The sequence below is a fragment of the Coffea arabica genome, chromosome 1c (genome assembly GCF_036785885.1).
Source record: "Coffea arabica cultivar ET-39 chromosome 1c, Coffea Arabica ET-39 HiFi, whole genome shotgun sequence".
NCBI classification, from domain to species: Eukaryota; Viridiplantae; Streptophyta; class Magnoliopsida; order Gentianales; family Rubiaceae; genus Coffea; species Coffea arabica.
Window position 1 is genome coordinate 51149531 of NC_092310.1, and position 24152 is coordinate 51173682.

Genomic DNA, 24152 nt, shown 5'->3' on the forward strand with positions numbered 1-24152 from the left:
TTTTGCAGGGATAATTTCAGAAATCTTCCATGAGATTTCTAACAATTTCAATAAACTCCTCGGAAGTTTGAAAAATTATACATACATACTTCCATCTAAATTTATAATAAAATACTATCAAGAGTATCCTATCATAGTGATAAATTTACTATTATAGTCGTTTGTTAAATAGTAGGTATGAATATGAAAAATTCGACTCCTTTTTCTTATAATTACATTAAATAATCTTATAATTCTATAGGAAAGTAAATTATAACTCATTACACAAGAGCATTTTTGGATATTCATTTAAAAATTTAACCAAGTCAATATTATTTTAAAGTTTTGTTATTAAAACTATCAAATTAAAAAGGTATGTGTAATTTTTCAAACCTCAAGAGAACTCGGTGAAATTGTTAGAAATCCTCAGGGAGGTTTCTGAAATTATCCCATTTTTGTAACTTGGTGACCGCATTTTATGGGGCCTTCATATATTTTGGTGACTGCATTGTTTGGACCAAACACTGGATTACTGTATCTTGGTCACTTTATTTTATTACACTCACTTTCTTCCCAAAAAAATAAAAAAGGAGGGGCCTTCTTCCGTTGGCTTAAAGGACCTTGTGCCTTCTGCCCTTCTGTTGTATGCAATTGCAAGCCTATGTATTTATACCGAGCATCTGGCCCCTTCACCACCTCCAACTCCCAAAACACCTACAATCACACACACATATCCACAGAAACTTACCCTCAAACAAAGTCTCTCTCTCACAGACACAGGATTATACAATCAACTTAGCTAAAACTAAAGCCAGAAAAACACATGAAGCACAGAAATTTTTCTTCTTTTCTTCTCTTAATCCTAACGATTCTCCTGCTCGCCTCCTCACAGACAGCTGCTCGTTATCTAGCAAGCAAAGGAGGTAAGTTTTGTCATATTTAGCTCATAGATATATATACTTCTTTCCCTTTTCCCTACACTGGAGATTAATATCTAAATGGGTACCTTCAACAACATGAGGTTCTATACTCTTTGCAGGAGAAGGAAAGCTAATCAATGTTTATGCTGTAGCAGATGAAAGTTCTTTTCTGAACATGGAAACCACAGAATCTATTGAGGTAATATCCTCAACCTTCTACTGGTTTTCCTTCCACTAAAACTCAAATGCCTATTTATCTAACTGATTTTTTTTCTTTATAAATACTTTTCAGAAGTTGATGGGGCTGGAAGAATGTGAAAATGGAGACAGAGAGTGCTTTAACAGAAGGGTTCTTGCAGAGGCTCACCTGGACTATATCTATACTCAGCATCATAAGGGGCCTTAGAAGTTATAAACAGGCAACAGTTTTTGAATTCAAGAAGTCAATATTGTGCTGTATGTGGAAAAATGTGTTAGGATTCTGTGTCCTTGTTGCAGTCCTCTTCCAGGCGGAGTATGTGAACTCCCACAGATCTTGAAGGTGGGCAAATTGCAAATCAGGGTTTTTGTAACTACTTGAACTCATTAATTTGTAGTAGCTTCTAGTTATTTTACAAATTACAACTACGCAGTATAGATTTTATTACCCTACTGTGGCTGAGCTGATAAATCCTATTAAGTTCCATTATTAATTTTTACACCTCTTCATCTATTAAAGCTTGGAGCTGAGAAGTTATGATGACGACACATTTTAATATCAGCCATCATTAGTAGACGTTTTACACAATTTTAATGAAGACAGTTGGGAAGTAGAGCCTGAGGACGCTATATCTCTTTGGCTTTTCTTTTTCCTTTTACTGGATAATGGACACCATTTGCTAGTAATAGTATGCGTCATATGAGGCATCTGCGGATTTCTAAGGTACTTCAATTCTGTGGGCGCTCAAGAAGCGCCAAATACCGGATACAGATTTAGGAATCGTGCAATATTTACGTAAATAATTTTAATTTGTGCTCTTAAAAAAATCAGACTTAGGATAATGGTGTGCAAAAATATAGCTAAGACTGACTTCAAAATCCTTTGTGTTATGATTTGACCAACTAGGTGTGATGAATTTGCCCAAATTCGGATTTGGTAGATATCAGGTCAAGTCGAGTCTTGCACAAATTTCATCATTCAAGATGGTATTTATGGGGGACCGGTGATATTTCAATAATGTGTTTGTAAAGATTGTTCCAGCTACCGCAGGGAAGAAAACCGCGACAGTCAGCCCCAAAAAAATTACCTATTTGATCAACATTAACATCTTTTTTAGTATTAGATATCGCTTAACTTAAAATAGGTTTGAATATGAAGACTCTGTATTTATAAAATCATTGCAAGTAATAAGCATGCCTTTCGTATGTGCCCTATAAAATTGGCTGCAAAATTTTAGTAACTTTTGGTAGAATGTAATGTACTATAGTTCTGTATTCTCAGATAATGGAAATCCGACATTGTAAGACCAAGTTTTCGATTACCTTTTTCCAATGGGAAATTTGCCAAATTGGTCCTTAATATTTGCCAAAAAAACTTTTTTAGTCCCTAACATTTAAAATCAGCTAGAATTGTCCCTAATATTTAAATTATGATCCATTTTGGTGCTAATGTTCGTATTTGCTCATTTCTCCAACTAAAAATAGCACGCCTCTCTCATGTGGGCATATTTTCAAGAGCAAAACCAGAAAACACACTTTATTTCTGGTTGAGTAAAGTCATCTTTCCTTTATATTTCTTTATTTGTGTCCTAATTGCCTCACTGAAAGAACAAAATTGAAGAGGAAAAAGTTGCAACTAGATTGCTGTGTAATGGAGAAAGAATAGCACAAAAATGTGAAGAAGAAACTGACATATTAAAGAATAAAATGGATCTGAACAACGAGCGATGTCTTTGTGGAAATGAGCCTATCATTGTGACTTCTTGAAAACTTGCAAATCCGGGGAAAAGATTCTATGATTGTCCAAATTATGGAATAAGCTTTCTAAATATTTCAAGTCAGTTTGGGCTTGGGGTGTGGGGTTAAATTTTGGTCTTGATATGTGATGTTTTTCATGCATTTTAGATAACTTGTGTTTGTGGCTACTTCAAGTGGCATGACTTGCCAATGTGTAGTAGATTTGTGTCAATAATACCTGATCTATTAAGAACAATTGCTTTGTGCAATTTCTATCCGAAGAGAGAAATTGCTTTGGACTGGTTTGTTGCCTCTTGGATGTGTACTTTGTTGCTGTTAATGAGCTGGAGTTGAACTAAAATTGGAAAATAGTTGTTGGTGGGTCTAATATGTTGTTTTAGTTGTGATATATGTTATTATGGAAGGCTGTGAATCCCAGAGTATGTAGCAGTATCCAAAATGAAAAAGACTTTTTGTAACTGCTGCACTTTTGTTAATGGTTGTGTAATAGGTACTGCTGCACTTTTGTCCTTGAAAAATATGTTTTTCGAAATGAAGGACGTGTAATAGGAACTGCTGCACGTCCTTCATCGTTGTCGGCGATAACGGTGAAAAGGGGATAAGAATGTGTAATAGGAACCGCTGTACTTCATTGTCTCCGAAATGAAGTGTGTTTTCCGATTTTACCCTTGAAAATATGTTCACATGAGAGAGGTGTGCTATTTTCAGTCGGAGAAATGAACAAATACGAGCATTAAGACAAAAAAGGATCATAATTTAAATGTTAGTGACAATTCTGACTGATTTTAAATGTTAGGGACTAAAAAAGTTCTTTTGACAAATGTTAGGGACCAATTTGACAAATTTCCCTTTTTCCAATTCATGTAGTACCTTCATGTATTTCTAGTTGAAATTGAAGATAATTGCCAGATTGATGTCCCAACAATGGGCCGGTATGATTTGTCTTCTTCATTACAAAGAATCAGTTCAAGATCCTGGGACCAAAATTTACTTTCATTTCTGGTTTGATGGGATGTTTTGCTGATCAAGTACTGCAGTAAACTATTTTAGAGCAGCAAATCTTGACAACATGTTTCAAGTATGAAGACACATTCACTGACGACTCTAGCATGCCTAACAAATTAATTAATTGAAGCAATCAACTTAGTAACTTGGGAAAAGAATAGTGGCTGTAGCAACTAAAATCTGTAGAATGATTAGACTCCACCTTTGGATTGAAATGGGCACGTCTACCTCAGTGTTGTCACCGGGCAAATTTCCTTGCGTGCAAGCAGCAGCATCAGCTTCTTGTTACAAGGTTGGAACAAGATAATATAACACTTCCCAAAGTCCCAATAATTTTTCTATATATCTGGTTTAGATTTCAGGGCCTCCGAAAGTAGCATAATCTAAGGTACAGCTTCTCCCCATGCAAAGTCTGAATAAAAAAAAAAAAAGAAACTGCAGTTAGATACAGAAATGTAGTCATGCAATAGCTACTCAAGTAATGTGTTGGCTAGTAATCCAAGAACAAACATGAAGGAGAACTCCTTCATTTCATTTCATTTCATTTCTGCAGTAACTCTCAAGTCTGCTGCTCAAAATTAGCTCTTATACACATTGAAAGTTTCAAAATCATTTGCTTCCGTTTCTCTTAGGCGATGGTGTATAGAAATTGGAGGACAAGACATTCTACTGTGAAGCTGTGAGAGTATACTACTTCCACAGCCCATCAGAAGCTAGCAAAATGATTACTCAGCAAGTCTGCAATTCTGCTATATGCTATGTCAAATGAAATCAATCTTTTAACACGATTACTGATTTAGGCCAATACGCGATTTGTACAGATGGTTGACAACTATGGCTCAGAAACGTGCTTAACTGAACCTTGTTTAGATTTTTCTGAATAAGAGAGCAACTCCTTGTCAAGTAAAGAAATGACCTTACATTTTCAATGTATCAAACTTGAAGAAAGAAATGCTAGAGGTTTTTGTCAACTACAGTGCACCCTAGCGAAACATGTGTGCCTCTTTAACAAGCAGAAGAAGCACATTCACCATTGTTAGAGGAGCATCAAAATCAGCTTTCCTCAATGTCCTTGTCCTTCACAAGTAGATTACTCAGTCATTTTCTTTTATTTTCCAGGATTATACAAAATATAAAACTGTTCATCATATCAAACTAAATCATCTTATTCATATCTTGACAACATGGGAAGTTGATATATATATATATAAGTGCCATAAATCGTGGGTACAATAGGAGGTTATCTGATAAGGAAGTCTAGGCAAGGCAAGGCATTTGATGCAAGTACCACATTCTCATTTGCAGTAATCTAGCTAGAAATGCTCCCACCAAACCATGTACAGAAAAGTTGAATTTTGTGACAATATTTGGAAATTTCCACTTTGCATCGTCGTCCAAGTCAAAGCAAACATGTAAATTTTGCCAAGGAATCCCTTAAAATCCCATCCTTGTGGCATATCATTTACAAATTATGTCATGTTCAATTTAGCTATCGCATTTCATATCCAACATTCACTAATTAACGTAGTAACCAAGCCATAGCGCGTATGATCGAGATTCCAGATAATTAATTAATGTTTATGCAAATGATTTCTTTTTGTATAGTCCTCACGACTTTTTCTTAACTCATCAACCGGACCTCAACTGGAAAATTTTTTTTCTGGTCCACCCAGATGGGATAAAGAAAAACGAACTAGCCTCAATTAATCTTGTAATTGAATTAAATAAATAAAAATCAATTGAGACAAATGCTTGAGGTATCTCTTATTAATCTCATTAAAACTTTGAATAGGAACATTCGGTTATAAAGCACAAAAGAAAATCGATATTTCTGTCCAAATTTATGTTCCAAGTCCAATTATTGGCCAAAAACGCCAAGTAATGGGAGTGGCTCCTCTGAGGAAATAGTACTGAAAGAGGGATCGAACAATATATACTCTCAATTTCGTTTTCCAATTTTAAGTAGCCGGGTGTCTGTGACTATTAAGAAAATTGATTGCTCCATACAGACTCGGTCCGCAACCATGTGCCTCGGCCCGTATCACATTGCAGAGGATAAAGATTTCCAAACAAAAACATTACCAGAAGCAATGCCTAGCGCAAGTATAACAGCGAAGTGCATTACGTACAGGACAGGTCCACACTCCCCAGACCAATCTTCATCAAAAAAATAGTTGTTGCAAGTACCGAAAACAGCGTTTTGACAAAGCCTGTTAAAACAGATGCAGCCGAACAAATCTGGGAGAAATCAGATTTTTATTAGGATTTGGAATGTATCAAATATTTGTGTACATAATGGATATAAGGTATATTTATACAACCAAATAACCAACAAAGCCATTTGAACAAGCTCTGCGGAGACTTCCAAACAGTTCAGCAGAGGTCGAAGATCTGATTCAAGACATTTCAACAAAATCATTGTTAGAACAAGCCTTTGCCAGTCTTTCCCCTCGTATAGAAAGTCCGGATTCCACAATTCCCACCACTTTAATTTTCTTCTTCTTTTATTACTATTAGTATTATTATTATTATTATTATTTTGTATTTGGTGCCTTGAGGATTCATAATAAGCACATAAAAATTGGAAAGAGGATCAATTTATTCGTACTTTGAATTGATCATCCACCTCTTGAATTATAATATTTTCTTAAAAGAAATTTATTCTTTTGCAAAAAAAATAATATCGATCCCATTTCGCACCAAATACACGAACCCTTCTTTTATTAACCACCATTGATAATTCCAATCTAGTCCATAATCATATACATGAACCAAAGGCAAATCAATCAGCAAGAATAATCCATTCGTCCCATCAAACCACTAGGTTCGAGTTGATCTTTTTTAGGCTACCAAATTAGCCATTGAAATGATTGAAGTTAGGACCCGCTATTTCAATCCAATACGTCATCTTAGGAGCTGTTTAATAAAATTGAAATCTGAAATCTGAAATTTAAAACTAATTAATTGTTGAAGTCTTAATTCACTGAAATCTATAAAGTCAACTGTGGTTGATAGTCAACTTGCTAGTATTCAATTGAAATATCTTATTCTATGTGTATTATACAATTGAATAGCAATATTGTGTGTTTATTTATATATGATAGTAATTTTTTAAATATCATTTTTTGTTACTAAGAAATTACATGTTAATGCGAAAAGTGTATTTTTGCCTATTCGTATGAAAGAGAGTGTATTTTTAGAGTGAAAATGTGTGTGTGCAAGAAAAGAAAAACATATATTTTATGCATTTGATGAAGAAATTATACTTAAAAGTGCATGTTATAAAACAAAATACATGTAAGGGAAAGAGAGAGTGTCTATGTGTATAAATGTGAAAGTGTAACCAAAAGAGATTGTGCGCATATATGTGACACGTGTGTGTCTGTCGGAAGGAAAGAGTGTGAGTAGATGAGAGAGAGAGAGAGAGTATGTATACTCCCTCCGTCCCGTTTTGTTAGTCTTGGTTTTTTTTCACACAGATTAAGAAAGTGTAATTAATTTGGTTGGAAACATAAATTTAGATTAATAATTTCCTAAAATACCCTTATGCTAATCACGAGGAGTGCATTGGAAAAACTCAATGTATTCAATGTAGTGGGTTAGTATTTAATAACAATGTATTAATAACAAGATATTTAATAAGGATATTTTAGACAATTTGAAAGATTACTACATTCCTTAATGGGAAAGTGAACTACAATTTGGGACAGACAAAAAAGGAAAACAAAACTATTAAAGTGGGACGGAGGGAGTATATATATATATATGTGAAAGTGTGCATGAATATGAGAGAGAGAGAGAGATTGTGTGTGCACGTGTATGATCTATGTATGTGTGAAATGTGTGCGTGTCAGTATATATGTGTGTGAAAATGCGTAATGCGTAATGTGTGTGAAAATGTGGCCCTTGTTGGGTTTCATTGTCCCACATCGGTTTGGGGGCGTTGGGGTTTGGGTAGATAAGTCTCCTGGAAGCCTTCAAAAGTTGCCGGCTTTTGAAGGATTTCCTGGGGTTTCAGGTTTGTTTGCCGAATTCTTACTTTCGTAAGAAAATACGTAATGAGTATATATGTGTGTGAGATAATTTTTTTTGAGTGAATATATTATACTAGTTCAACAATTCAGCCAATTACATAATATAATTTTACTTAAAATATGGTATACAAACTAAAAGAGTCTTAATTTTTTTCCTTTTTTATTTAATCATCCTAAGTGAGGTTTATACTATTAAATGTATAAAAAATTATATTTATCAAACAAACTTAATAGAAAAAAGTATTTAATCTTCAATAGTTTGAACAAGTTTTCTTTCTAACTAATGTTTGGCGGCAACGTTGTTATATTTAATTTTTTAGGTGAAACTAACAATTTTAGAAGTTATATTTCACATGTTTCTCAACTATTTTCAATTTTTTACTTTTCTAAAAGCTTTTTGTATTGTTAGAATTTTTTTTGGTCAAACGTTGGAATTTGTCCATTTCTTGTTTTTAGTAATTAAATCGTCAAGCATTTGTTTGAAAGGAAAAGGAAACAATAATTATACGTTTTTTTTTTATATAGTGTAAGTAGGATGGTTCGCACACGAAACTTCTTACTTATACTCCCTTCTCTTGAACAATTCAACCCATTATTCCCTTCTAAACTCTCTCGAACTTTATCTTCAATTGTGCTTTGTTCTCCTAAATTCATAAAATAGGGACCGAGCCTCTTCTTTTTGATATTTTAAGACAAAAGTACCCTTACTTTTGTATTTTATTTTTTCTTTTGTTTATTTATTTCCTTTTTTTTAATCTTCCATTGTTTTCTTTTCCTTTTTTTACTATTTTATTTTTTTCACTTCTTTCATATCACTTTCTTATTACTATTACTAATTTATATGCTTATTAAGGTATTCTAGCTAGCTTTTATTTTATTATTTCATTCTTTTTTTATTAATTTACATTATTATGGATGGAAAAACTCACTTGGGGAAGAACGAAAAAAATAAAAAAACATAAGAAATTTAAGACAAACTATGTATCATAAAAAAATGATGCCTGTCTTTCATAATAAAAAATGTATATTATTACCAATTTGGCTATTTAAAAATATATTAGCAAACTAGAATGTTAAATTACTTAATATTTAAAAGCATATACTAAAAAAAGTAACTAATATATTTTTATTTATTTTTTATTATGTATAGTTGATTAACCATTATGTCATTACGATTTAAACTTTGAATTTGCTACTATTGTTATTAAAAATTAATTTATTCTAAACTCTAGATATATTGATTTAAGTAATATATGAATATTTTATGCACATAGATAACATATACTTTGTTATATCATAATACAATTGAGGTTAAAGCTCAAGAGACTTTAATGCATTTAACTCTAATTATAATATCAACTTAATGTATTTCACCATTGTTATTGAAATTTGATCTAAGAAATATATTTAAAAACCCTATGCCATTAAATCATTGGAATAGTTAACATCTCAAAAAACAGCAAGTGATTTCGATATTTTTCAGTAGGTTACTTACTCATTATGGTTTGTACCCCGTTTTACTTTATGCCTTTATCCAAAAGGAGGGAATTGCCAAAGAAAAGAGATTGAATTATAAAATGGACGTTTTTTTTTCCCTTTAATGTACTTTTGCGTAAACATTTTTTTGCCTTGGGTCACTTTCAATTCTCAACATCTCCCATATATCTTAGTAGTAGTGGTAGATGCTTACTAGACACACACCCAATCTCACACTTCCACGCTTCTCTCGTGGAATAAGACCACCCAAATCAGCCAAAAAAAAAAAAAAAAAAAAGCAAGCCAGAAATGGTAACAGAATAGTAGACTATCATTACATGCAACCATCAATTTTTCAACAGTAATTGTTAGAAATTTTTTAAAAAAAAAATCTAAAGAAAATAAAAAATTCCTATTGGAGCTCCTTGACATTATAATGTCACTCCTCGCAACTTTTCTTCTTTTGGACAACATCATAATCACAGTCAAATATAAATATATATATATAAAATGCTATTTTTAGCTTTTAATATTAGCAGAGAAAATTGAGGAGTGTATCGATAACAATGTCAAGAACAGTGCCTTAGCAAAATTATTCTTATATATAATGAACACTAAAAAACGTATTTTTGTCATAAAGAAAAACAACAAGAAACCCCACAGGCCCCGTTAGAAGAGAGGGAGGGAAAAAAAAAACGGAGAGACAGATTTTGCTAAGGAATAAAGAAAACCATGGGAAACCATAAAATGTTTTTCATTTCCAATAAGGAAAGGAAATAATTGAAATAAAATTTTATGATTATCAGTTTTAGTTTTCTTTATTTTTTTCCCTTCCAGTTCAGCAATGGCAGATCATCATCATCATGATGCTAGCATCAGCATCAACGGTCGCAGTCGGGGGAGTTCCAAGGCTCAATTGAGTCTCCAAAAAATCCTCCAAACAATCTCTTCTACTTATCAAATTCAAGCCCCTCCCATTCCTCATCATCAATCGCCTGCATCGGCTTCTTCTTTGACATCGTCGTCGTCATCATCAGTTTTAATTAATGTTTCTGACGAAATGATGGGGCCCGCAGTTAATCTTCAAAGGAACAACGTGGGTTCTTCTTTACACTTCGACTTGAATCTCTCCCCACCTCCGGAGGAGGAGGAGGAGGAGGAGGAGGAGCAGGTTGAGTTCTCTGATCAAACCCATCACAAAGAATCCCAGTCTCCGGTAGTTAACGCCAGCGACGGGGAAGGAGTTCAAGAAAATGACAATGAGAGAATATTGGAGGTGGGCCCAGAAGAAGAAGACGGGACTGATTATTCTGATCAGACCCATCATCGAGAATCTCAGTTCCCGGTAGGTAACGCCGGCGACGGGGGAGCAATTCAAGAAGATAACAATGAGAGAGTGTTGGAGGTGGGCCCAGAAGAACAGAAACAAGATGAAGAAGAAGATGAAAAAAAGAGGCAAAGAAGATTGGCGGCGCTTCTTGACGCAGTCAGGATTGTTTCCGGCGACGATGGTCTGTCGGACCCAACGGCGGATAATAGAAGTACTGCTACTTCAGCAGCCACTGATCACGAGTTAGCTAGAAATCCGCGGCTGCATCTCGAATGTGAAGAAGAAGAAAAAGTTCAAACGAATGCAGCAGCAGAAGATGAAGCAGTGGAAGAAGAGCCCGTGGCGAAGGAGAAAGTTTTGGCGGCGGTGACGGAGACGGCGGTGGTGAGAACCAAAAGGGGGAGGGCTCAGGTGTTGCCCAACAAATATCGAGACTCGTTTGTGGAGCCAATAACAAATCTGTCTTCGCGTCACAACCGATCATCATCATCATCATCGAAGCATGTCCCTTCTAAACGACGTAGCACCAGGTGATACAAAGACAATTGGTAACTCGGGCTTATTGCCAATTCACCATCGTAGTGATAGCATTGGCAAAAGTACCCGGAGGAAACAGGAAAAAAACAACCAATTTATAATAATAATAATAATAATAATACATGTTTTTCAGAATTTGGTGACAAGTACCAGTAGGATCTCTCCATTTCAATTGTTTGTAAATATTTTATAATGATGGAGACATATATATATTAGCAATTAGACCTTTACATGCATTTAGTGTTTTTATGACAATTGTGATGGTTTTCTTTTTCTTTGTTCCATTTTTTCTCTTTGCCCTTTGTCATTATATACTTTTAGGGCTTCCCTTACTTTGTTTTAACTTTTGGAATTTTATTTGCGTTGAACTGTTTGTGATGATGGCCAAAGATTGTTTAGCTTGGGTGGAAGAGGTATTCTTAGTTGCTTTTTGCTAAAGAATATATTCGCTTCTATAAATATGAGTGCCCCCTTTTTAGAATATATAATATTTTTTTTGTGTTTATGTTAAATGTGCAATGTATAAAAAAAAAAAAAAAAAAAAAAAGGGAATGCCAAGGAAAGGAGAGGATTTAAGCAGCTGGTTTTCCACGGTTGATAAAGACAATAATAGTACTCTTAGATTGTCATGAGTCGTCTCTGCAGGAAGCAATTTCCGGAAAATTTGGTGTGGGTTTTGGACAAATGATTATTTGTTTGTCTGATGATATGACAAAAGGGAGATGCTAGAATTAGAAAGAACGCTCAAAAGAATTCTGAAGAAAAAAATCCTTTTTTGATAGACAGTTCGGCTTCTTTTTTTTTTTTTTTTTTTTTTCCCTTTTTGGAGTTGGATTTTTCTTTTTTGGTTTTGTTGAATATGTCAAAGCAGCCTTATTAATTGAGAGATTAGAGCAAGCTTGGAAGACCGCAAACAGATTGAAATTAATCCTGCAGTCTTCTGCCCTTGTTGTACTCGCGTACATGCATTCGAAGGACAAAGTAAAAGAGAGGATGCATTATTTTCTACAGTCGAAGCCTAACATCAGTACTAAAATTATTCCTAGCAAGGTATAATTAATTTGTTTGTATAATTTTTTTCTTCACCTTCAAGTTAATTTCGTAATAAACTTTCCATGAATTTTCTATCTATCCCATCTAAAGCTAATCGAAAATGGGAAATTTTTCAAAGCAGAGAGAAGCATGAGCACAGCTTGAAGTTTAGAGACGTGTATTTTAGTTATCTCAAGAAAAGCTATTGGAATAAACTCGCACCATACATTTAGAACTCCCCTTAAATGTAAAGGTTGGACGATCATTTTGGGTTATCTTTTCTCCCAAGAACTGCGAAAATGCTAATTAGTTCAACTATTAGGAATAGACAATCTTAGCCACTTTTCCCTCGAGGCCAAAATCAAAATGCTTCCCCACGTTTGAAATTTTTTTTTTAGATCAGCAAAACATGTAACACAAACGCATCCAAGGATAGATGGCAAAATGTCTCTCACAAGTTCTTTTAATCCTAAACCTTTTCATTTCTTCCCACATCCTTTCTACTTCGAACGGTTAGATACATGATGATGCTTTAGTCCTCAACTTAAGATTTAGAGTAATCAGACATTTCAATAGTTTGTACTTTGCACCTAACCTGAGTTTTAAGTGTCTTCTTTCCATTGAAGAAAAAAAATGTTTCTATTCAAATCGAGGCAAAAAGGCATCACTTGTCTTGAGCCTTTTTTCCTTTTTCTTTATGGGTGTCTCCTAATATGGGGTGGCGTGCGTCGTTGGATTTCTTGTTTTGGTCTGCCAATTTACTAAACACCAAGCTGAACTGAACGCTTGTTGCTTGAAGTTAGGTATAAAACTGATTAATATATGAAGCTAAGGGCACCCTGGTACGTACATTTTCAATTTTAAATGCTAAAAAAAAAAACAAACCATTTTATCTCAAATATTAAATGGACTTGCAGATGCACTGTATTATAATCTGAAACAGACCTCACATATGTATTTCAATCAGAGAAAGGTTGTAATCTTACCCCAAAAAATAAAAAAGGAGAAAGGTTGTAAACTAAGTTTGTCCAATATTCACCTGTATTTGCTCATGTTGCGCATACATATTCACCTAAGTTCGTCCAATACATTCCTGCAACAGCTGAACTTTCTGAGGTCCTGTAGAAAGCATAATGCCTCTATAATGTTGTCAGTGTAGTCTTACGATGTATACAACTTTTGTTGTTTCCTCTTTTACTGGAAGCAACTTGTACTGCTCCACTACGAATGCAGTACTTATCTCCAACATATACATGAATTGTAATCATAGGGTTCCAGCCAAATTTATTGCATCAAAATGGGTTGGTTTGAGACAATGGACCGCGCTCCAGCGCAGTAAATTAAAGCTACTCTTACTACTCGTCTCTTTGAGTAATCCTTGCCTCATCAATTCTTCTAATCAGGGCCTTTGTTTGGCAGACAAGTTTTTTGCCAAGTTTGCTTTTACAAGTTCTTTAAAAATTTTAGTTACAGTAACCTCAAAAAATTTCTTAAAGTTTTTAAACTATACACTTCAAAAAATTTAAAAAAAAAACACACTTCAAAAATTTTTTTAAAAACTTCTACAGTAAGTTATAGTAAAGTTTTAGATAAACATCTAAAAAACTCACTTATCAAACGGGGATATGGTGAATTTTGGCATGGTCCTTCCTAAGCTATATGTGTTGATATGTTCAAAAAATTGATGGAAGCAAATTTCTATGTTCTATTTTATGAGGCTGAATTTTGTCGTAGAGTTATGTTCGTTTTTGGGCTTACGTTATTCTTTACGTAGTTGCATGCGCATGAAATATTCTATGCGAAAACAAAACCTAGACATATGGAAGACGGAAAAATATTCTACCCCCCCCCCCCTAGCTCTTTTTAACCATAATCAATACAAATCATTTGTAAAAGGAGTAACCAACCGGAAAAAAAATGTTTTCATGGAAGCATAGGACAAATACAACCTGTACATGTGAATTAAAACATTCGGGGAGAGGGGAGAGGGGGGGGGGGACATTGGAGTAAACCCTTAACATCTGAGATAATACTGTTTTTGGATGACTTGTTTTGGCTAAACACGCATCTATAGTCTACACCAGCCCTCTTCAAAACGCTCAAAATACATAAAACTAGCCTAAAACTGCCCCCCAAAAAAAACACACACACACACAGAGAAATATACAACCACTCACACATCAATTCCCTAAGTCTTATGCTTCACAGTTTGACATCATTTAGAGGGATATATTAATTCCTTCGGTCTAAATCAATTATATGTTATGAACTTTAATGCAGTAAACTTCGAATAACTGATGTGTCAATTTTTGTTTTCGACATCGAATTGGTTTATGTTATATTTTCAAATCTAAGAGGTTCAGCGATAGCGCAAAAGCGCATCAATTTTCATATATAAATAAATCTCGAATGATTTTCACAATTAGATTCAGTGAAAAATTGATTTCATTATTTTAACTAGCGTTGCTTTTTCTGAAGTTGCGTGGGAAATTTGTGGCTTGGCCTTATCTCCACCTCACACACATATTATCCTGTCAATATCAATAATTAATTAAAGTCACAGTTAATTAACAACTGATGCAGCTGCTTTGCTAAGATTAATTTTGACTGGTTAGTGGTGGATTAAGCCAAAGTAATCACTGTTAAATGTACAGAATTTGCGTCAACTCTTCTCCGTTATAATTTAGGGTTTTGATTATATAAAGTCTAAATGGACATGCACATAATTAATGCACTTGGACGGGGCCTTTAGTTGTACGCTCGATAGCTGGCTGATCAAATATTTGGTCAACGTCTAATTATTACAGATAATATTTCAGACCTATCATAATTTCGAGATTAAATTTACTAGTAAAAAAATTCAACCATGACGTCGATATTTGTCTGCTTGTATAGAATATTGGATCCCTTTGACCGTCTTCTTCTCTTATTGAGCTTTCTCACCTTGACTTTTGTAATGCAGATATAACTAGGATAATTTTTTACTTCAATTTTACGGGTTTTTTTTTTTTGTAGTTAAGATGCTGTTTTGTGCTCTCAACTAAAAGTCTAAAGCTAGTCTACATCAAAATAGTCCAATCTCCATGGTGATAAGTTATTCTTCCAACAATTGAATAGGATCTGGTGGTAAAGGGAACCTGTTTTTCCTGGTTCAGGTCTCTTCTCCGCTGACCTTTGGGATATTGATTAAAAATATGTTTCAAAAAAAATCAGCAAAACATCCTGTCCCATACCTATTTTATTGACCAAAAAAATGATCAAATGTCTTATTAATGTACAAAAAAGAAGGCTTAAAAGGGTTGTTTTTGAATAAAAGCCTCATATATTGGATGCACCTCGGGCATTTCAATTTTTTTTTTTTTTGTAAAGTTCCTCTCTGTGGAGTATTTTAACACTGGTGAAAATAAGTTGTATTGGAAACTATGCTCAGCGAAAATTTGAGATAATCTGTTTGTAACTTTAATTTTGAGCCATTCAAAAGAAAAAAATGATGATTAAAAGCCAAAGACGAAAACTTGTAACATTTGGAAGTAATTAAAATCATCTGCCAACATAAATATGCAATTAGGAAGAGCTTCTCATTAGTCATTTATGCCAATAAATATGCATATCCAACATAAACCCTAAACTTGTTTTGTTTTCTTGTTCCAACTTTGACACTTTTTTGTTGTTGATTTGTTCAGAACTTTTTAGCCCGTTTCAGTAACATAAAGCAATTAGGAAGTAATTAAGCTGTAATGAGTTAGCCAACAAATTGTGGTAATACAACGAATTTAATCAAATATAATTTTGAAGTGCTAATCCAATTGTAGAAAATGCAGCAGGAACCATAGTAACAACTTAACTACATGGTACTACTTCTAGAACCCTTCATCCAAAATCATTTCTTTTCTTTTCTTTTCGGTTTAATTAGTGTTCAAACAAACAAATGATATATAGATAGATGAAATCTTAAGGAAAATCCTAAAGCCTTCCTTCAAAAGAGCCCACAAATTAGAGGATTTCTGAACACTGGCCTAGAGAACTCCAGACGAAGAAACATGCCTAATTAGCCAAAAAGCGCAGCTCTTTTTCTTGATCTTTTATGTATTTGACGTTGAAAGCATAAAATGACAAAATGCTTTGGTGCCAATCCTGAATCCACCGATCGTACGGCTCTCGAGTCGAGGAGTCGCATCTGATCCAATTGCACTCGTCCAGGTATCGGATGACCTGGCAAATGGAAGCTACGTCACAGGAAGGAGGAGAATGGAGAAAAGGCAAGTGGAATAAATACGACATCAGTCGTCGTGACTCGTGGGGCTACTAAGCTTCCAAATCGAACAGGCGAGACATGTCCGAAGCTAAATTACGCTTAACTTCATTCTTTTGTTCTTTAATTGCAACAAGCCATTGGACATTTTGAGATTATCACCAATCCATCCCATATGAGATTGAGAACATGTAGATTGGCTTTGCCCTCATTCAGGGCTAGAAAAGTTCATTCAGGTAGATGACTAAATAGATAAAACCTTGCACGTATTTGTATTGGTTAAATGTATTCAACGATTTCGAGACAATATAATTGTGCAACAAAACGATTATTAAGAGTTTTTTTTTTTGTTATCTATGTGAAGATTTTGTGTATGTGCTTGAGACGCAGGGGTGAAATGAATGGTACTCGTGCTTAAGTGTTTAATAAAATAAAAAAGATTAAACAGAATTACACACTCTATAATCAATTCAGAATCAGATGATCTTGGTAACAATAGAAAATAAAGTTAAATTAATTAAAAATATGCACAATTTTCGATTACCAAAACACTGTTTGCAACACAGTTTAAACTCTAATCGATTATTAAAATTCCATAACATTCTGATTCCATAATTGTTCACGATGCAATGCCAAATTTTAGAACCTTATGTGTAAGTATCGTAATACATCTAAAACTAGAGGGTTCGATTATAATTTCCAGGCAGCATTAAATTATACTTGTTAGTACCATAGTAGATGTAAAAGAATGAATACGACGAGAGTCGGGTTTGCTCTGCAGCAACACATTTCTCAATTCTCAACTCTCTAATTTCCTCTGCTTTTACTCTCTCTCTCTCTCTCTCCATTCGCATTTAGGAAAAAAAAAACACACACACACACACACACACAAATTTTAGGACTAGGCTTTTCGAAGTCGAAGTTCAATGGCTCCATCATCTCATCAACCACAAATCAAACACTCCGATCAACCTCGTACCAAATTCTCCGACACCTGCGGAAGGTCCAAAGCTCAACTCTGTCTCCAAAAGATTCTTCACATAATTCTCACCATCCCAAACCAACCATTGTCTGAAAATGACATCAAAGATGTCCCATCACCACCACCACCGCCACAAGAAGAATTGAAGGACCCACCAATATCTCCGGCCTCCGCCACTCCCTCCGATGAAGGGCTAGCGCCAAATGTCGAAGAAAAAGAAGTCCAAGCTGTTAAGGAAGAGATTGACAACATAGGGTTGCTTATTGATGCTGCTAAGTTGATCTTCGGGGAGGTTAAGGAAAGCCATGATGAGAAGAATCAGAAGAGTTTTGAAGATCTTAATGATCAGGACTCGAGGGAAAAGCCATGTGTTAATGACAATAAACGGAGAAACCAATGCTGGACGGTGGGTTTGTACGAAGATATGGAGCCGGTGGTTCGATCGAAACGGGGGAGGACTCGAGTTTTGCCGTGCAAGTATCGAGACTCCGTTCTAGAACCGTTGACACGGGCATCAAGAAACCGGGCTAGTATAGTTTCCAACAAACGGAGGTTAAGGTGAAAATTTATAATAATTGTGTCACTCCGTATTTATTTTCTCTGTTTATTTTTTCAGAAAACCTTTGGTGAATTCTGTAATTTAAAAATCTGGGGAAAAGTCTAGCTGGAGTTAGACCCTTTTTTTTCGCTGGGATATGAATTTAGACTCAATGATCTACAATTTACTTTTACCGCGTGATAATTGGTAAATACTCTATTGTACTGTTACTTCATGGAAGTGTTTGGTAACCTGTAAGCATTGTCTTTCGGTTTGGGGCGGTCTGATCTCAGATAGCATTGCTAGGAAGAAGAAACTTAATAAGTGGGGTGCTCCAATTTTTAGCCACCAGCTTTGGGCTGGTGGCCGCCACCGAATCTAAAGTGACTCCCACCAATTGCCTTAACCTGGAGTTCAAGTTTTCAAACATTATTGTCTCTCGTCAGTTGTCACAATAAGTGGTTTCGCTAAAAATTTCATACAGGTGCGTAGTAAATCAGTCTAATCCGACGATGATTTAGTCTTTATCGACTTCTCATAGGTTCAGTTGGACCTTCCTCTAGATAGATTAGAATAGAGTACAATATATATAATGTGACGATTATTTTTAATATAACAATAGTGATAATATTGCAAAGAGTCCAAAACAACTGAATTAAAAACCCTTCCACAATGTACACACGTTTAAAGGAATTAAAGAAGGGATAATTAAATCAAAGAAGAGAAATGTGGTGCCAAGAATATCCACCTCCTGAGGCACAGGGAAGTATATCTACTACATAAGAAGACTTTGACTGAGAAAATTGGTAGAACAAGTCTCCAAACTAAAAATAAAACCGTGTTCTTCCCTTCATTTCTTTCTACATGTATGGTGTAGTTTTTTGAGATAATTTTAGCTGCCTCGTTGTTATGAGAAACGCATACAATCAGCAATAACTTATTCATCTTCATGTGTCTAAACATACTAATTCAAAATCCAAGAACGGTTCTTCTTTTAAATAAGCAGGAGATTTTGAATTCAGAACCTTCTATTTACAATTTCTCTCATCATATCACTCAATTCAATCCAACCCTTTTTCGGGGTAGGTAGGTTGATAATTGAGTTCTTGAAATTTTTTTTTTTTTGTTTGTTTTCTTGGATTCCTACTTGTTATTTGTTGACCTTTGCCTTGGTTCAGTGTGGTCTTCTTTTGACAATGCTAAAGAAAATGCGGGTAGCATGTAACGTTGCCAAAAGAGTGGTGAGATTGATCAGTCAGGAATTGAGAGTGGCTGTGGTCCCAATTTGTAATGGATAAAGTAGGCTAGTAGTCAATAATGGAAGAAGAATTCCATGGTGAGATATAGTAACGATGCAATTGCATGGAAAATCAGGTGTCGACAGAAAAGAAAAAGTCACAATGTAAATATATGATCCCAATTTGGATCATTCCCGACCTTGTATTAATATACTCGTGGATTGCTTTAGGAACAAAGAAATGTTGGGGTCTGATTTTTAGTGGACCAATTTCTAACTGCACATGAAAAGATAGAGAACCAACGTTGAGCTGATCCTCCACTTGTCCCAGAAAGAAAGAAAGAAAGAAAAGAGTTTTATGTTGTCCTTTTTCTTCCCCTCATATCTATTCTCATCATGTCACCTATCTTTTTTCTTTTGGGACTTAAATCTTGTTCTTTTTATTTTGTTAAATTGTAAGTAGATGATTGTTGTGTACATAAATAGAAGAGACACAGAAACGAGATGAAAAGAAGTTTGCCTGAAGCTTCTTGCATCTTAAAATCGACAATTTAGTGTGATTCACGATATTCTCTAGTTGAGTGAATCACAGAATAGATTCTTGGCTCTGCAAATGGGATTTTTCTTTTCTAGTATTCTTCTTGGGATCTTTTGCTATTGGCTTGTGAAAAAAAATTTATGTGAGAATGCAATGTCCAATTGTTTCATATACGGGTCTCACTTGGATCAATCAAATAGACCAATAGAATCTTATAACCCAAAGTCAAAACGATTTTCTTTTTCTGGCTTATGACTTGGAAGGTTTTTCAGTTTCCCTACCATATATATATATATATATATATATATATATATATATATATATATATATATGTATTAATTTTTCCTACACTGACAATATATACACTGTTAGCGTTAGATGAATGATAATTATGTAAAATTTGAATTTGAAATTCAACTTTTACACGCATGTTATAAATCCAACGATGATAGTGTATACACTGTCAATCGCCATCTGCTGCACTTTATTGGAAGTAGCATGCATATATGGTTGAGCCTCTACCACTGCATTATGATCGATCTCGAAGCTCACCAAACTCTGCATCTTGGTCAAGTTCTTTCGCCGTATTGCCTACTACTTTTGGCCCAGAGCAACGAACATTATTGATCTGAAGATGATGTGTGGCCTACTTTTTAATTGCCAAGAAATTTACAGGGAGACTTGACCAGATCCTAAATGAAGACTTAAAAGTAGAATTTGACTGAATCCCGAAGTTGGCTTTCATCCAATTTTCGTTTAAAAAAAGAGAGATGCAAATTGTTGTAATCATTATAAAGCAAAGAAAGCCAAAAAGGGTGTTTAGTCCAATATTAATCTCGTTTAGCCAATCATGTTTCGATCCCATTCTTTTCTTTTCTTTTTTTTTTTTTTTTTTTGTGTGCATTCCATTTGAGTACAGTTAAGAAGACATGATGAAATCACAAATTATAGAAACACATAGACCAATTACGTCCAAGTTTAAACTTCAGAAACCACAAATTTAACGAGTATAAAACAGATAAAAGGAACTACATTCTCTGCCTGGTAACGTACATAATAAATCCCGTTCCCAAAAGAAACAAAAAGAACCGGAAAAAAAAAAAGAGAAAAAAGGGACAATACCATATATTAATATATAGATGGGAAGAGACTGCGTGTTGTCAACTTGCTTTCTTTTTTAAATATGTTTTACTGTAGGGATAATATCAGAATCCGCAAGAGAGGTTTTAAAAATATCACTTACCTCTCTTTCCTTTGTTCTTTGTGTAACGCACAATTTTTAAAAACTCTAAACTACCCTTTTATTGCTAAACAAAAATATTTCTAATTCACTTTGTCTAATTCAAGAAAACTATCATCTGAAAAACAATCTCTAGTAGTACCATTACATCATAATGCTATAACCCATAAAAATATAAATTTAAAAAAATAAAAAGATATTTGCAAAGAAGTACACTAGCGCCAATTTAACTCTATATGCTCAAAACCGATGTCTTATGAACTTTATATATTTTTTTTTCAACTTCTTCTCAATGCATGCTCAAACTTTTAAATTGTACTGATCATTATAAAAATTAAATCAAAATAAGTAAATACATTACATCCCACTCTATCATAATCACAAGAAATAAAAGATAAACAACATTTATTTTATTATAATTTACAAATTAAATAATGCATAGTTATCCAAAAAATAAATAAATAAGAGAGAATGTGTGAGAGAAGAAAGTGACTTTCGTTTCTTTTTTTTTTTTTTTATTTTTGAACTCCATTTATTTGATATGTGAATTATATATCAAGTGAGAGTTAATATAGTTTTTTTACGATTATTAGAAGAGGTAAATGATATTTTTAAAACCTCAAAGGTGCCAAATGATATTAGAAAAAACTTCAAGGGAGGGTTCAGACGTTAGCCCTTTACTCTATAGAGGACAGGAAGTGTTGTCAATACTCAATAGGTACCTATGGCCATGCGGACTTTAACTAAAATTGTATATGAACATAAGCCACATAACAATTAGTGAAAAAAATCCAGGGTTAAAAAAGAACTGTTGCATTCTTTTTTTAACTTTTCTCCGAATTTTAGTTGCTATTAATAGATGCACATGAAAAGATAGATTTATTTACTTGCATTATAAATATCTTTTTCAATCATTTTTTTATCTCACATTCAAAATAGTATTACAGTATTTTTCAAAAATTTATTTCAAATAATCTACTACCCAAGCACACTCAGAGTACCAATATTGAATTTGTTCTCCAAGCCCATACACCCTAAACAAATAAATAAAGAGAGGAAAAATTTTTAAGTTATCCTTTTTCTTCCCCATCTTTCTATTCTCCGATGACCTATGGTTTTTTCTTTTGGGGGTAAAATCTTGTTCTTTATTGTTCTGTTAAATTGTTATTCAATATATAAGCTAGATATGACCAGCCATATTTAATACTCAAACTGAATTTTGGTTGTATATGATTGTGTTTTTTTCATTAATAGAAATGAGACACAAAAACATAACGAAAAGAACTTCGCGTTAAAATGCATACAAGTGGTGGGAAAAAGTTGTGGGAATTTGTGAATTTTTTGTCGATATCTTGTGAAATCATCAAATGTTTTATTTAAGCGAAACAATCAAATGTTGTCTAAGTATATTGCTATTGACCTAATTACTATTTCTAATTGGATCAAAATCAGTTTGACCTTAGGCTTCATTTGGATTTAAGAATTTGATGAAAGATTTGAAATCTTCTCAAATGCCTCTAATTGTTTAGGCTATTTAGGATGTATTTGAATTTGTAAATAATAAATTATTATAGTATTTAAAATATAATCTGATAATTGGTTAATTATAAATTCAAATGTCTTTTAAATAATCCAAACAACTGGAGCAATTTAAGTGAATTATATTTTTCTTGTACAAATTACAATGTAATCATGAATGAACAGATGTATCATTCTATTTACATCTCGAATTAATCTAATTTACACGAAAAAAAAAAAAAGAATCTTGAGATAGAGCATCTTTAATCCAGAGTCAAAATGATTTTCTTTTCCGGGTTCTGACTTCGAAGGATTTCAGTTTTTCTGCTGCATGTGTGACATTATAAAGATCACGTGACGGAAAAGAACCGAACTGGGCCTTGGTCTGAGTTCTTAACCTGTTGCCCACTCTGGCCCAAACCATTACTCACAACACTTATCCTAAAGTTGTGTGGCCTACTATTTTATTCCCAAGAAATTATATGGAGACTTGATTAAGATCATAAATTATGTGGAGAGTATGATAAATCCCTAGTTTGACTTTCATCTAATTTTCCTTTCACAGAGAGGTGCAAATTTTGGTCTAAATTATAAAGCAAAGGCCAATTTAAATTTATTCTAAATTTAATCTCATTTAGTCAATCATATTTCAATCGCATACTACTTTTTTGCCTTTTGTGTAAACATAATAAAACTACCACACGGACCAATTACGTTAGAGTATAATATGAGGAACCAAATTTAACAAGTGGAAATTAGAAAATATAAAAAGAAATGCAATTGCTACATAGGGATATACAAATTAAATCCCGTTCCCACAGGGAACAAAAAGAACACCCCGAAAAAAAAAAAAAAAAAACCACAAAGGAAAGGACAACACCACAAATGGGAAGAGCCAGTTTGTTGTCCAATGTCCTACCTTTTTTTTTGGGCCAATGTAATGTCCTACTCCTTCCTTTGCGAATTGTTTTGTGGTATATATAAAGATGAACTTTTTATGCACGGGCAGTGTAGCAATTTCTTTACTAACAATTTTGAATGTATACCACATGTGAATGGTTTAAATTTCAAATTTAAATTCATTTAATGTGAGATGAACTAAATCTGACAGTGAAAAAAAGAAAATATACCCTGATAGCGTATAAAAAAAAGTTATCCTATATATAAAGGACATAAAATTTGGTGATGCCGGCCTCAATTAAAATTGTATATTGACATATTATTTGTGAAAAAAAAAACTCATAGCAAATGGCCATAATTCCCAACTAAAATTTAAGGTTGGTGGATTTGGACCCCTTTGGGCTGAAAACATGTATTTAGTGTTTTGAAGGATGATTTTTTTTTTTTGGTTGGGGGTGGAGGAAGGAAGGATGAGTTGATGGATGATGAAATTACTTTGAGCTTAGATGGAAATAATGGTTTGGTATGTCAATCTAACAGAAATCAGAACAAAGGCCAATTTTTCATTACAGTTAGCTAAAGAGGAATAACCCAAACTTCTATCATTTTCATTTTATTTCTTTTTTTTTTTTCAAGTACGTAAAACTTCATTATTTGTCTACTTCAGCAAGGTCCCTG

General features: G+C 33.8%; 1 protein-coding gene across 1 annotated transcript; it reads left to right on the forward strand.

The window, feature by feature from the left end:
- The first annotated feature begins 537 nt into the window (after positions 1–537).
- LOC113726885 (putative phytosulfokines 6) lies at positions 538–1599 on the forward strand. The gene is made up of 3 exons (XM_027250802.2): positions 538–902; positions 1019–1098; positions 1192–1599. Exons 1-3 carry the CDS (start codon positions 803–805, stop codon positions 1303–1305), a joined length of 294 nt encoding a protein of 97 aa, XP_027106603.1. The 5' UTR covers positions 538–802; the 3' UTR covers positions 1306–1599.
- The last annotated feature ends 22553 nt before the right edge of the window (positions 1600–24152 follow it).